General features: G+C 33.6%; 1 protein-coding gene across 4 annotated transcripts in view; it reads right to left on the bottom strand.

The window, feature by feature from the left end:
* Carf (calcium responsive transcription factor) overlaps positions 1–15,296 on the bottom strand; it is a 63,529-nt gene that overhangs the window by 43,491 nt on the left and 4,742 nt on the right. For all 4 annotated transcript variants that reach the window (XM_071618889.1, XM_071618891.1, XM_071618890.1 and 1 more), the window contains exons 3-5: positions 8,265–8,383; positions 3,242–3,362; positions 2,523–2,750 (exon numbers count right to left, since the gene is read on the bottom strand). In XM_071618889.1, the coding sequence (XP_071474990.1) occupies positions 2,523–2,750; positions 3,242–3,319 (306 nt within the window). In that variant the 5' untranslated portion in view covers positions 3,320–3,362; positions 8,265–8,383. The remainder of the gene's footprint in view (positions 1–2,522; positions 2,751–3,241; positions 3,363–8,264; positions 8,384–15,296) is intronic.

Below are 15,296 nucleotides of genomic sequence, written 5' to 3' on the forward strand. Positions count from 1 at the left end.
GTGAGGACAGGGGCTATTTATGCAGTAATATCTGACCCTTCTGCTTAATTTGACTGTGAACCTAAAACTGCAGTAGTCCCAGTTACTCAGGACACTGAGGCAGGAGAACTGTTTAAGCCCAGTAGTTCCAGACCAACCTGAGCAATATAGTGAGATACTGTCTCAAAATAAATAAGTAAACAAATAAAATAGTTAATTAAAGCAAACAAAATAATGCATAAAGCTCCAGTAAGTTTCCCAGAATATCACATTCTGATCTTCTGGACATGAAAAATTAAATGCCATTGTTTTCCCAGGTGCAGTGACACATGCCTGTAATCCCAGAAGCTCAGGAGGCTGAGGCAGGAGGATTAAGAGTTCAAAGCCAGCCTCAGCAAAAGCAAGGTGCTAAGCCACTCAGTGAGATCCTGTCTCTAAATAAAATATGAAATAGGGCTGGGATGTGGCTCAGTGGTTCAGTGCCCCTGAGTTCAATCCCCGGTACCCTTGCCAAAAAGAAAAAAATTAAAATAAAATAAAATGCCATTATTTCACATATAAATTATTTGTTGTATCTTAACCTCTGCTGGTGATTCAGTATGGTTTTAGGAGCTTATCCCTTCCAGTCCTGGCATAGGCTCAGAAATATATCAAGTCTAAATAGAAACAAAAAGGACTTCTTAGAGAAGTCCAGTGCTAAAGTCCTAAAGCACCTGCCTAACATGCACAAAGTCCTGGGTTCAATCTCTAGCACTAGGGACAAAACAAACAAACAAACAAAAAAAAAAGGTGTCCTCTACACTTAGCTACATCCCCATCAATTACTATCCACTCAAGAATCTAAACTCAATTTAGCAGACTCAGGGAGAAGCAAAATGTCATAAACTCTCGAATACTCTAGGAACAGAAACAAGGATTAGTTCTAGGTAACATGGCTGTTTCCCTGTGGTATAATATATAACTGAAGTTATTATGCTTTTAAAAATAATTCTTGGGGCTGAGATTGTGGCTCAGTGGTACAGCGCTCGCCTAGCATGGGCAGGACCCGGGTTCGATTCTCAGCACCACATAAAAATAAAGGCATTGTGTTGTGTCCATCTACAAAAAAGATATTCTCTCTCTCTCTTAAAAAAAAAATAATAATTCTTATTATGAAAGTAACAAATATACATTGGTGAAGATATGGAAAATTTAGGCAAACAGATGAAACATATTATTCTTCATAGTACTATTTATGTATATATTCTTTTTTAAAAAATATTTAATTTTTACTTGTAGGTGGACACAATATTGTCATTTCATTTTTATGTGGTGCTGAGGTTCAAACCCAGTGCCTCACGTGTGCTAGGTGAGCACTCTACCACTAAGCTACAATCCCAGCCCCTATATATACTCTTAAAAAAAAATTATATTTATTTTTTAGTTATAGGTGGACACAATATCTATTTTATTTTTATATGGTGCTGAGGATCAAACCCAGTGCCTCATGCATGCTACTTGAGCGCTCTACTTCTGAGCCTAACCCCACCCCCTACCTATACTCTTATTAAACAGAGTTAACTATAAGTTTTTCTCAAGAATTTTTATTTCAGGGTCTGGGGCTGGGGCTCAGTGGTAGAGCACTTGCCTAGCATGCGTGAGGCACTGGGTTCGAACCTCAGCACCACATAAACAAAACTAAATAATCAAAATAAGACTATTAAGAAAAAATACTGGGTGAATGTTTATAAGTATAGGTTTTTCACCCTTAAAAAAAGAATTTTTATTTCAATTACTTAAATTATGTAACTTGGTCAAAAATACTTTTAACTAATGGTTTAAATCAGCATTCTTATCTTTTTCATTTGTAAGCATTATTATTCATGCAACACATACATATCTACCTACAAATATCAGGAAGGGTGGGTCTAATTTCCAGTATACCAATGGTATCTCCATTGCTTTCTTTTTCTTTAAGAGAGAAATCAGCATGTTGCATGTAATCAATGAGTGAGATGTTGATAAACCAATAACTTTGAGTACAATCTAGTGCATATATTGTGAAAAATGTCAGTTTTGTGGGCACTTAGCTCTAGTTACAGATTATGCTGAATTTCCAATTTATCTCAAAGCATCAGTACGCCCAGATGTAAGTGGCTGAGAAGGACTGATTGAATACTATTTGTAGTCCTGAAAGAAAAGCTTTTAAAAGCCTTACATAAAAAATGAAAAGTCACAGTCAGGAGAGGTGGTGCACATCTTTTAAGTAATCCCAGCAACTCAGGAGATTAAGAGAGGAAGATTACAAATTCAAGATTAGCCTTAGCAATTTAGAGGAGCCCTAAACAACTTAGAAAGACCCTGTCTAAAAAAAAAAGGGGGGGGGGTTGGAGATATACTCAGTGGTAAGCCCCCTGGATTAAATCCCCAGTATCCCCCCCAAATCATTAGTACAATATTAACACAATAACACAATGTAAGTCAATAGTGTCAAGAAAACAAGGTCATCAATTAATACATTTTGCTAAATAGCATAAAAGTGGTTATTTATAAAGTACACTCACCATTTGTGCATTAGAATCCCCCAGTGAATGAAGTTCATATGGAACAGATTGTCCATTTTGATCTACTAGATGGAACTCCTCTGCAGAAAGAGTCTGTGTCTGAGTTAGGGGCCCTTGTATATTCTGTGAAATGAGTGAATTATTTGCTTGAGGATCAGAAATGGGCAAAACTGTAGGAGAATCATTTTGTCCAAAAGAAGAATCCCTAGAGTCCATACAGGTTAGATGCTTTTGTAAAGAAAAAGAAAAGAAAACAAAACAATTTAGTCTTTGTAAAATATACTGTTACAATTTTTAAAAAAGATGAATGTGTATAATAAAAATGGTAACTTATTTTTTCAGTTAATTATTCATTTTTATTTTGCAAGAGTTTTCAATTCACATAAGGTATTTCTCAAGTGAATGTTTAATTTTCATTTTATCTCAATTTTATTAAAGTAATGCTTAAACATACTCATAAAAGTTTGTATGCAAGAAAAATCTATGTTAAATTATATATCATTTTAGGATACATTCTCATGGTCAATTTTATCTTAATAAAATTTATTTTAATAAATTTATTTCATAAAATTAAACGTATGACAGAATATATGGGTAACTAAACATTACGATTCTTAAACCATTAAATATAATAACTTTTGTTAAGCATAAAAAGTTGCTTAATGAATGGAATCTTGTTTTATCTCAGAGAGGAAAAAAATTCCCAGCTGAATCTCTACCTCAAATTCCTGAGCCTCTGTTTTTGACTCTTCACCATCATTACAGTTGACTCTTAATGAATCATTAGACTGTTCCATGCTGGCATCATACTCAATTCCATTTTCTCCTACTGTTTAGTAGCTGAAAGAGTTTAAATACATGATCAACTGAGCATTTAACATTTTTATGGAATATTTTATCTTAAACAAATCCCTCATTTTCCCTACTGTGGTACCTTATACAATTTAGGTAAAATCATTTCTATTACGATTATCTATTAATAATAAAGTTAATGTTTTTGTTAAATGACTTGGCAAAGAATTCTGTCTAGAATACATTCAAGAAAGAGTAAAGATTAGGATTTTGTAGTTCCTCATCCTATTCTTAATTATACCCCTATACTGGCTTATTAAAATTGCTTTTGTGTAGGAGGGTTCCTACACCCTTACAAATAATTTTAAATTATTCACTTCAGAATGATTTAATGCAAATAAAGGTTTTTAACTTTATAAATTGGGTATGTCATATTATATAATTTTAGAAAAGATGTCTGATCCAGGTGTGGCGGCACATGTCTGTAATCCCAGCTACTCAAGAGATTGTGTAGATGGGAATTATGTACACAAAAGCCTCCCTTATTTATGGGGAATATATTCCAAATACCCCTGGGGATGCCTATAATCTCAGATAGTATCAAACTCTATATATGCTATTTTTTCCTATTCATACACACTTAGGATAATATTTAATTTATACACATTTAATTATAACATAATTTATACAGGAAGACATTAATATAACTAATAATAAAATAGAACAATTTTAACAACATCCTCAGCTGGGTATGGTGGCCCCATCTATAATCTCAACTACTTGGGAGACTGAGGAAAAAAAGATCATGAGTTTGAGACTAGCCTAGGCAACAAATCAAGACTCTGCTTTAAACAAACAATATCCTGTAATACAAGTTATTTAAATCTTATGAACTGTTTATTCCTGGAATTTTCCATTTAATATTTTCAGACCATGGTTGACTGTAGGTAACTGAAGCCATGGAAAATGAACATGCAGGTAAGGAAGAATTACTGTATACATTTCTTACCATTACAATATAATCACACAAGTTAATATTAGCTTGGCAAAACGTGGAAAATGAAGAAATATGTATACAAAATACTTCTGCATCATTAAGACCTAGTAATTTTCAATTGAGATGATTTTTGTAAGGTTATAAAATCAGTCCTATTTTGATATATAAGTATAAATATCTTTAAATTGCTTCTTCTTTAGAATTTTGTTTTATTTTTTTGGTACCAGGGACTGAACCTAGGTCATCACACATACTAGGCAAATGTTCTACCACTGAGTCACATCCTCAGTTCTCCCTTTAGGATTTTAAATAATCACTTGCATCTTAATCTAATTTATTATAAAAATTCCAAAACAACGTACAGTTACTTCTTGGGTTATAGAAGAGCATTTAAAAAATAGTTTTCCACTCTTTTAAAAATTTTTGTTCACTATATTACTTGAGAATAAAATTTTTTCAAAGAGGTTTAAGAAACAAAGCCAGCATCAGCAATCTAGTAAGGCCCTAAGCAACTTAGTGACATCGTGTCTCAAAATAAAATATTAAAAGGGTTGGAGATGTAGCTCAATGGAAACCACCCCCGGATTCAATCCCTGGTACCAAAACCAACCAACCAACCAAATAAACAAACAAACAAACAAACAAAAAACTAAAAAGTTGACCTAAAATATTGTGTGGCTGTCCACTCTATTGTTTTTCAAAAAAAAGAAAAGCAAAAGCTGTGAGAATCAACAAGAATAAAATACATAGGAATAAAATTAGCCAAGGAGATTATAAACACTTATACACTGAAACTAAAAAACATTCATGAACACAATTAAAGAAGAAAAAATTTTACAGCTGGGGGAGTAGCTCAGTGGTACAGCACTTACCTATTATCTGTGAGGTCCTGGGTTTAATGAAAAGAACTTAAAAAAAAAAAAAAAACATGGTGCTGACATAAGGATAATTATATATCAATAGAACAGGACTGACAGTCCAGAAACAAATTATTATATTGACGAGTAAATTATTTTTGACAGGACACCAAAAGAATTAAATGGAAAAAGACACTTTCTTCAATAAATGGTGCTGCAGACAAGTGAATATCCACATGAAAAACAATGAAGCTGGCCAGGCACAGTGGCACATGCCAATAATCCTAGCACTCCAGAGACTGAGGCAGGAGGACTCCCAAGTTTGAGGCCAGCCTGGGCAACTTAGTGAGACCCTGATTTAAGAAGGAAAACAAAAAAAGGGGTCTTGAGATGTAGCTCAGAGGAAGCAAACCCCTAGGTTCAATCCCCAGTACCATAAATAAATAAATAAAAAGGGCAAAGATATTTCTTTAAGGAACATGGTAAAAAAAAAAAACCATGTTGAAATGACCAACAAGCACATGAAAAAAAAAAAAAAAGATTGGTGTCATTAGTCATAAGAAAATTCAAATCAAAACAGTAAGATACCACTTCATTTGCACTAGAACAGTTATATATATATTATACACATACTTAATACATTTAAAAAAATCTATATTTAGGTATATATTGTTAGAGTTAGACATATTATAATATGTTTGTATGTGTGACAATCTGGAAAATATGAATGTGAACAGATATTTGACAATATTAAGTAATTTTTGCTGTGTTTTTAAGGTATATGAATGATAATACAGTAAGGTTAATATTTATGGATAAAATTATATCATGTTATGATGTCCAGGATTTGTTTCAAAGAACATCAAGGTCAGATAAAGTAGTACAATATGAAAAAAGACCACCATACAGTAATAATTGTTAAAGCTGGTAAATGAGAGCCAGGCACAGTGGCATACACCTATAATCCCAGCAATTTTGGAAGCTGAGAAAGAAGGATTCCAAGATCAAGGCCAGCCTGGGATACTTAGTAAGAGTCTGCCTAAAAATAAAAATTAAAAAGGGTTGGAAATATAGCTCAGTAGTAAAGCACCCCTGAGAGTTCAATCCCCAGTGCCATAAAAACAAATAAAATTGATAAATGACTAACAGGCATTGGTTTGTTTCTACTTCTGTATATTTTTAAATTTCCCTTTGAAAACATTTTAAAAATGAATATAATTTAGGGCCAAATAAACAAATGCACTGTCAAAGTACAATGGTTCATTATAACTACCTTAAGTTAAGCAAACAAAAAACATGAAAATAAACAGAACAAGCTTGATTGATTGGACATACTTAAAACTCCATTCCTGACAATTAAAGGACGTGTTTCTCTGAACTCATAGAGAACTTCAAATACTAGATTGGAAACATAATAAAAATATTATGTAACAAAACTTGTTGGAAGGGTCCGGGGTTATGGCTCAATGATAGAGCACTTGCCTAATATGTGTGAGGCACTGGGTTCAATTCTCAGCACAACATAAAAATAAATAAATAAAATAATTAAAAACTTGTTTGATACAACTAACATAAAATTTCAAGGTAAATTTGTAGCCTTAAAATTTTATTTTAGGAAAAAAAATTCAATTGTATGAGATGAAAAGGTTCAAGAGATCTATATTATACATTACAATGGCTATAATTAGTAAAAATAAATTGTAATATTTGAAAGTTGCTGTAAACTAGATTCTTGGTGATTTTAGCCTGTTAAGCAGGGCTACAGATGTGGCTCAGTGGGTATGGCAATTGCCTAGCACGCACAAGGCCCTGGTTTCTATCGCAACAACCACACATACACACACACACACACACACACACAGAAAAGTATACAAGATAATGCATATGTTAACCAGCTCAAATTAACCATACCACAATTTATACATATATGAAAACATGATGTTGTACCATAAATAAATATAATTTTTGTCAACTAAAAAATAAAAATTTATTTAATCCACTTTCTTGGGGAAAAAAAATGAACTAATTGATCAACTTTTAAGGTGAGAAATACAAATGCAGACACATACAAAGAAAGTCCATATTAAAGAGATCTATTCAATGAAATAGACCATAAAGACACAATAAAGAAGCCAATGGGGCTGGGGTTGTGGCTCAGAGGTAGAGTGCTTGCCTAGCATGTGTGAGGCACTGGGTTCGATCTTCAGCACCACATAAAAATAAATAAAAAGATATTGTGTCCACCTATAACTAAAAAATAGATATTTTTTAAAAAAGAGAAGCCAATAATGCCACAGGTTGATTATCTGAGAAAGAGAAAAAGATTTAGCAAGAGAGAAAAAAGAAAGACAAAAAATGCCAGTAAAACAACAAAAAAAGGGACTAACTACAAAAGATAGGGATATTATGGATAAATTCCTAGAAAAAAAAAATAACTTACCAAAACAGATTACAGAAGAATTGTAACAACTGAACAGTCCTATATACATTAAAGAAATTGAATGTGAAAAATGTTCCCACCCACACGCACACAAAAACCCAAGGCAAGACATTTTAAGAAAGTTTTAAAAAACGATGTTTTTTTTTTTTTTTAAAAAAAAACAATTCCAATCTTATATATACTCTTCTATATTGTAAAGAGAGATTACTCGAAACTTATTTTATAACCTACATGACAAAATTGACAAAGACAGTACAAGGAAGAAAATCTATAGAACAATTTTAATTGCTATATGCACTAGGTCCTTGCAATTCTGGAAGAACTCCTCCTCCCAGGAATAACCAATTTCTAGACTCTCCTATAAACGTGCCCTTTCTATGCAAACTAACTAATCCAGACACAAAACACCCAGATCAACTTCCTTTATGGGGCACTTACCCTCTGGGACACTATTTCCTTGTCCTAATTACTTTAGGGCCAGGTATCAGACAAGAAGGGACAGCCAATACACCTAAGTCCATTGAAATGGTTAAAACTAGCCAATATTAAACCTACTTGGTCTGCTTGCCCTGTTCGCCCATTCTTTTTCTTGAAAACCACAATTCAGGTTTTTTTTTTTTTTTTTTGTAGTCTCCCACTTTCTAATTGCTACCAACCTTTGTGTTGTTTTGTGTGGCCCTATGTGGTATGGCATGTCCCTCTCCTCTTGGAAGCTGTGAGTAATAAACTATCTTTTCAAAGGCAATCGACTCCTGTTCTGTTGGCCTCACCATACCTGAATAGAAACAAAATCTGTTTTAAAACAATCATAAATATATAAATATAACAATCCAAATAAAATAATCAGTAAACAAAATCCAGCAATGTACAATAAAAATATTGTATTACATCCAATCTAAGATGCCATTGAATTTTTTTTTAATATTTATTTTTTAGTTGTAGCTGAACATAATACCTTTATTTATTTATTTATGTGGTGCTGAGGAGCAAACTCAAGCCCCCGCACATGCTAGGTGAGCATTCTACCGCTGACAACCCCAGCCCCAGATGCCACTGAATTTAAGTGTACCCTTATTTTACGAACCACTAAGAAAGAAAAAAAGATGAGAAACAATGATACATATTTTCTTATCACTTGAAAGTTTTATTTCATAATTATTGAAAGGGTCTTTTTAAACTTAAACATTTTTATCATAGAAAACTATCTTAACTAAATAGTGCATATAAATACATAAGGGGAAAATACATGGAAAATCTAAGTTATCCTTTTGCATTTAGAATCTAATTCTTGCAATCACTTCAATTCACTCACTGGTATTCAATTTTTTCTTAAGGAACTTAATCTTATCTTTTTTTAATATTTATTTTCTAGTTGTAGTTGGACACAATGCCTTTATTTCACTTATTTATTTTTATGTGGTGCTGAGGATCGAATCCAGGGTCTCTTACATGCGAGGCGAGTACTCTACCGCTGAGCCACAAACCCAGCCCCTTAATCTTATCTTTAAAAAACTGAGCTTTTAAGATGGCTTTGCAATTATGTAGAACAAATCTTTTTTAATCCAGTTTTGGAAGTATTGATGAAACATGGCTGATAACTGCCTTCTTTTCCCCTCCAAAACCCTTCCTTGTAGCTGTTAGGTTTCAAAAGTTGAAATAGCATTCCACCACTGTCACTAAGTGGCTGGGACTCATCCTTTTAAGTTTTGATACTGGTGCTATTGTATGGGTAAAGACATAGCAGAACCTGCTCTTTGGCCAACAGAGACTATAATACACCACTAGTTATAAATAATATTAATTTCAAAGATGTAAAAATGTGGAAAATGTGCATTCCAGAAGCTGACATCAGCACATTTCAGGCCCAAGGGTAAAAATTCCAGGCTGGGGTTGTGACTCAGGGACAGAGCACTTACCTAGCAGCACCACATAAAAATAAATAAAATAAAGGTATATTGTCCAACTATAACTAAAAAAAAAAGTAAAAATTCCTTTCAGAAAAGACTATAAGGGCACCTGATTTCTGGGGATGGGAGAACGGGAAGTTTTTTCATGATACTTAGACATGCAGGCACTCAGAAGTTGCTGATGCAATTGTCCCAGTTTGACTTGGCTACTGCTCAAAATGGCAGCAGACCTTGGTGTCAACAACATGAAGCTGGTTTTACAAGAATGAAGGATGCTGGAGGTAGGGACCATGAAGTGTTTTCTAAGATTTCAAAGGAAGGTCTGCACTGTGAAACACAGTGCAGCAGGTTGGAGTCCTTGTGGATTGCCGTTGAATATGTGATATGTGAAAAAGTGAAAAGGAAGCCAAAGCTGCAGTGGAGACACCCAAGATGAAGAAATGCCTGTATCATAGAATATCTGCCAAGAAATGTTGCAGGAATCGAGCAGAAATAAGCCACAAGAGAGATCATGAAGGTTGCAACCAGCAAGGCCATAGGAGTGAGGCAACATAAGCCCTTTGGAGAGAACATTACGATGCCATGTGCCCTAGACTCTGGATGTGGGGCCACAGGACTTTTTTACTCAACTGGATTTTGGTCTTACTTTGGTCCCATTTTTCTATGCCCCTATTTCTCCCTTGTGGAATGGAAATGTTTACTTTGTTGTGCTATTACATATTGGATATTGATTTTTACAGGGGCTCATGCTGAGAGTTTGCCTTGAGTCTCAGAGGAGACTCGGACTTTCAGGCAATGCTGGAACTTATGTTAAGACTATAAGAACTCTTGGAAATGAACTAAATGCATTTTGCATTGTGAGGTGGGCATAAGCTTTGGGTGTAAGGGAAGAATATTATGGTTTAGATATGAGGTGTAGCTGGGTTAAGTGGCACATGCCTGTCATACCAGTGACTCGGGAAGCTAAGGCAGGAGGATCACAAGTTAAAGCTAGCCTTGGCAACTTAGCAAGGCCCTAGCAACTTAGTGAGACCTGTCTCTAAATAAACTATTTAAAAAAGGCTGGGGATGAGGCTCAGTGGGTAAGTGCCTCTGGGTTCAACCCCTGGTACCAAAAAAATAAAAAATAAAAAAAGATATGAGCTGTTATCCAATAACTCATATGTTATACAATACAAGAATTTTCAGAGGTGAAATGATAGGATTATAAAAGACAATCTAGGGGCTGGGGTTGTGGCTCAGCAGTAGAGCACTTGCCTAGCACATGCGAGGCTCTGGGTTTGATCCTTAGCACCACATAAAAAATAAATAAAACAAAGGCATGTGTCCAAAAATAACTAAAAAAAAAATTTAAAAAAGCACCTTAATCTAGTCAGGGGATTAATCCACTGATATGGATTAACTGGGTGGTAACTATAGGCAGGTAGGGTGTGACTTCATGCTCCTGGGGTTTATATTCTGTTCCTGGTGAGCAGAGCTCTCTCTGCTTCTGACGGCCATGTCCTGAGCTGCCTTCCTCTGCCATGATATTCTGTATCACTCAGGCTCAGAGATATTGAGTTGGCTGTCTATGGAATGAGACCTCTAAGCTTGTGAGTACTAAATAATCTTTTTCTCCTCTAATCATTCTTGTCAGGTCTTTTGGCCACAGTGGCAAAAAAGCTGACTAAAAGAAATGTACAGTCCAAAACTACAAAATTCCTAGAGGAAATATAAGAGAAAACCCAGATGATCTTGGGCATGGCAATAACTTTCAAATATAGCATGAAAGGCACAATTTATAAAAGAAATAATTGATAAGCTGTATGAAAGAAATAACTGATAAGCTGGACTTCATTAAAATTAAAAATTTCTGACTTCAGTGGGGAAAAAGTCAAAGGAATTAGAAGATGAGCCATAGACTAAGAGAAAGTATTTATAAAAGAATACAAGATTTGTATCCCTAATATACAACAAATTATAAAAACAATAAGAAAAAGAATACAATTTTTAAAATGGTTGAAAGAGCTGAAGAAATACTTCATCAAAGAAGATATGCATATGGCAATTAAACACATGGGAGGATGTCCAACAGCATATGGCAAACTAAATCTTAACAATAAGATGCCATTATTAACATTTATATTTTATTAGAATGGTTAAAATAAAACAACTGACAATATCAAATGCTGGATGGGATGCAGAAAAACAGGAATTCTCATTCATTGCTGCTGGAATGCAGAATGGTACAGATCCCTTGGAAGATAATTTGCAGTTTCTCATAAAGCTACACATAGAATCTAGCTATTCTACTACGAGGTATTTACCCAAAGGAATTGAAAACTTGTATTCCACAAATGCTCATACACAGATATTTACAGCAGCTTTATTCATAACTACTAAAACTTCAAAGCAAGATGTCCTTGACTAGGTGAGTGAATAAATAAACTGTGGCATATCCATAAATGAAACTTTTTTTTTGTCTCTGTGATGGGGATAGAATCCAAGGCCTTGTGCATGTGAGGTAAGTACTTTACTGCTGAGCTCTATCCCTAGCCCATGGAGGTTTTCTTGGTGACTCTAAAAAAAAAATGGCTGGGGGTGTACCTACTGGTATAGCACCTGCCTAGCATGTGGAAGGCCCTAGGTTCTATCCCTAGCACCGCCAAAAACAAATGAAATATAAAATCACAAAAAGACACAGAGAATACTTCAATGCCTATTTTTGTTTCTAAATGAAAGCAGCCAATTTGAAAGGCTACATATCATTATGGTTCCAAATATATGACATTCTAGAAAAGGGAAAACTATACACACTGTAACAGATCAGTGGTTGACAGAGGTTGTTAGGTGTATAAATGGGGCAGAAAAACGGATGAATAGGTGAAACACAGGAGACTTCTATGGTGATTGAAATAATTCTTTATGATACTATACATGATATCATGTATTTATCAAAATACACAAAACTGTCCAGCCCAGAGTAAACTTTAATGTAAACTATAGACTTTCGTTCATAATAATGTATCAATAGAATTAGTTTGACAATTAAGAAATGTGTCATACTAATGCAAGATGTTAATAATAGAGAAGCTGTGTGTTGTGGTGAGGTAGGGGATGGGGTCTTATTATTTGCTCAATTTTTCTATAAGCCTAAACAATGTTAAAAAAATATAAAGGCTTTTAATTAAAAACAAAAACAGGAATTAGAGTGATTGGGAAATAAAGCCAATAGCAAATCACAATATATAAACTCTAAAGTTATCTTGAAATTTTTGATTAAGTTGTCAAACTCTGAACAATTTTGGAGTTCAAGTATACACAAAACTACTTTTTTTTTTTTTCTAAAACTTGAAATAAAAACAGAAAAAGCCAGACATGGAGGCACAAGCCTATAGTTCCAGGAGGATCACAAGTTAGAGGCCAACTTTATCAAGTTAGCTAACCTGGAAGCTGATAGAGCCCACAAGTTTGAGGACAGCCTGAGAAAAACAGAGAGACTCCATCTTAAAAATAAATAAACCAACCAACCAGAAGTGTTTAGTGAAAGGGTCAGTTAGTAAAACTGCACAAATCTGTTGGAGTATTCTGTAGTCATTTGATCTAGCCCTGAATTTCAGCTTTACACTTAGTTATCAAGTTGGGCAATCATTCTAAGCTTTAGTTTTCTCATCTGCAAACTAGGAATAATATTATATCCACTTCATAGGGTTGTTGTGAACATTAAATAAAATAATGTATGGAAAGGCCTTGGCATAAATCCCATCACATTGTCAGTATTCAATAAATGTTCATTTTTTTATTACATATGTAAATTCACCTATCTAAACTAAATAAATCCATTGTTTTTTGAAGGTAAAAATTCTAATCATTTCACTGATGTAATGAAAACTTAATGGCACTTGCCTATAATCCCAGCGGCTCAGGAGGCTAAAACAGGAGGATCACAAGTTAGAGGCCAGCTTTATCAAGTTAGCAAGGCCTTGTAAGCAACTTAGTAAGACCCTGTCTGAAAATTAAAAAATAAAAAGGGCCAAGGATGTAGCTCACTAGTAAAGTGCCCCAAGGTTAAATCCCCAGTACGAAAAACTGAAACAAAAAAAAAATGGTCTTAGTATGAAGCTTCTAAATGAACTTCTAAACATACTTCTACATCATCTTTGAAAACTTGCAAAAACTTTACACTTTTAAATAACTAATAAGTTCTATTGAATTATTACTGCTTAATTTAAAAAATTCACACATCTCATTAAATGTAGTAGAGAATGAATATAAAATTGACCTGGATTTAATGGGGAAAAAAATCCAAATTATTAACTTCTCTGAACTTCAATTTCAGTTTAAAATCAGAATTTAGTATGGGTGATCTTCAAAATTCCAGCCAGTTTTAAGGTTTTTGTGTCTAATAGTTGATTATCCTGATATTTTATTTAAATATTATTTATTTAAAAAATATTTATTTTTTTAGTTTTAGGTGGACACAATATCTTTATTTTACATTTATGTGGTTCTGAGGATCACACCCAGTGCCTTGTGCATGCTAGGTGAGCACTCTACCACTGAGCCACGACCCCAACCCTAAATATTATTTATTGATTGACTTTTAATGTGCACTGAGCAGAAAAATAAGAGAGTTCTATTTTAAGAGAAAACTTTTACAAAGTTAGATTCAAATGAAAATGAAGTTCTACTGAAGAACTTATTAAAACTGAAATATTTGTCAAGAATACAATTCAACTTTCTAAAGTAAATTGTCTAGCATACAATTTGGATACAATTAAACTTTTCTAAAATAAATCAAGTATATTGACATACTGTCTAAACATGATGACATTAAGATTAAAAATTTCTTAATATTCTAGGGAGCTCTTTATTTTGATTTTTAAACATAAACAGTAGTGTGGTAGGTCAACAGCAATTATGAATTTAATTACCATAGCTATAAAATAGTTTAATATTACCTGAATATCTCTATGCTTAATAATTATTAGGTAGAATTATTACCATTCTACTATCCTATGATGGAAGACCTATTATTATAATCCTTTTATTGAGGCTCACTGTTCAAATTTTAGAAGATTATCCATAATATGGCACTATGTTAAAAGTGTTTTACCTGTATCATTTTATTTAAACCTTTAAAATATCCTTGATTCAGTTACTTGCTCCAATTTGCATATAATATTCAGGCAAGTTAAGTAAATTTCCCAAGATTATATTTAAGAAGTAACAAAGAACTCAAACTATATGTGTTGACTCCAAAGCCCATCTTTTGAAGTCATAGACAAAGCACCCACCTTCCTCTATTAGTCAAAACTCCATAGCTTTAAATCATTTTTTTTGATAGGTTAATAAAATAAACTCTGCTCATTTTTGTTTTCAACTTTTCCTGGTAAAAATTTATTAGAGGAAGTTCCTAACACAAAAAAAGCTCTCCTGTCAGTAAACTAATCTGTCTGATCTCATCCAAAAGCTAGAGGTCTAACAGTAGCCATTGAGAAAACATTCTGTAGAACAGATTCAGAAGTGGACTTGGGAAGGAATTGTAAAAACTGGAAACAGTTTAGGGAAAAGAACTGCAAAAGCTTACTCTGTTTCTTTCCAGGTGCCCCATCCCACAGCTAGCCCCTCAAAAATGTTTTCCACCTTATCTCCTTTTTGTCTTTTCACTGACATTTCATTAATAAAACTTGTATGGGAATTAAAACACATTTTCTATTAAAAATACTTTAGATAGAGCATTAGCCATTAATAAATTTGCATAATTTTTTTTTAATATTTATTGTTTTTAGGTGTAGATGG

This window comes from Marmota flaviventris, chromosome 11, assembly GCF_047511675.1.
Source record: "Marmota flaviventris isolate mMarFla1 chromosome 11, mMarFla1.hap1, whole genome shotgun sequence".
Lineage (NCBI taxonomy): Eukaryota > Metazoa > Chordata > Mammalia > Rodentia > Sciuridae > Marmota > Marmota flaviventris.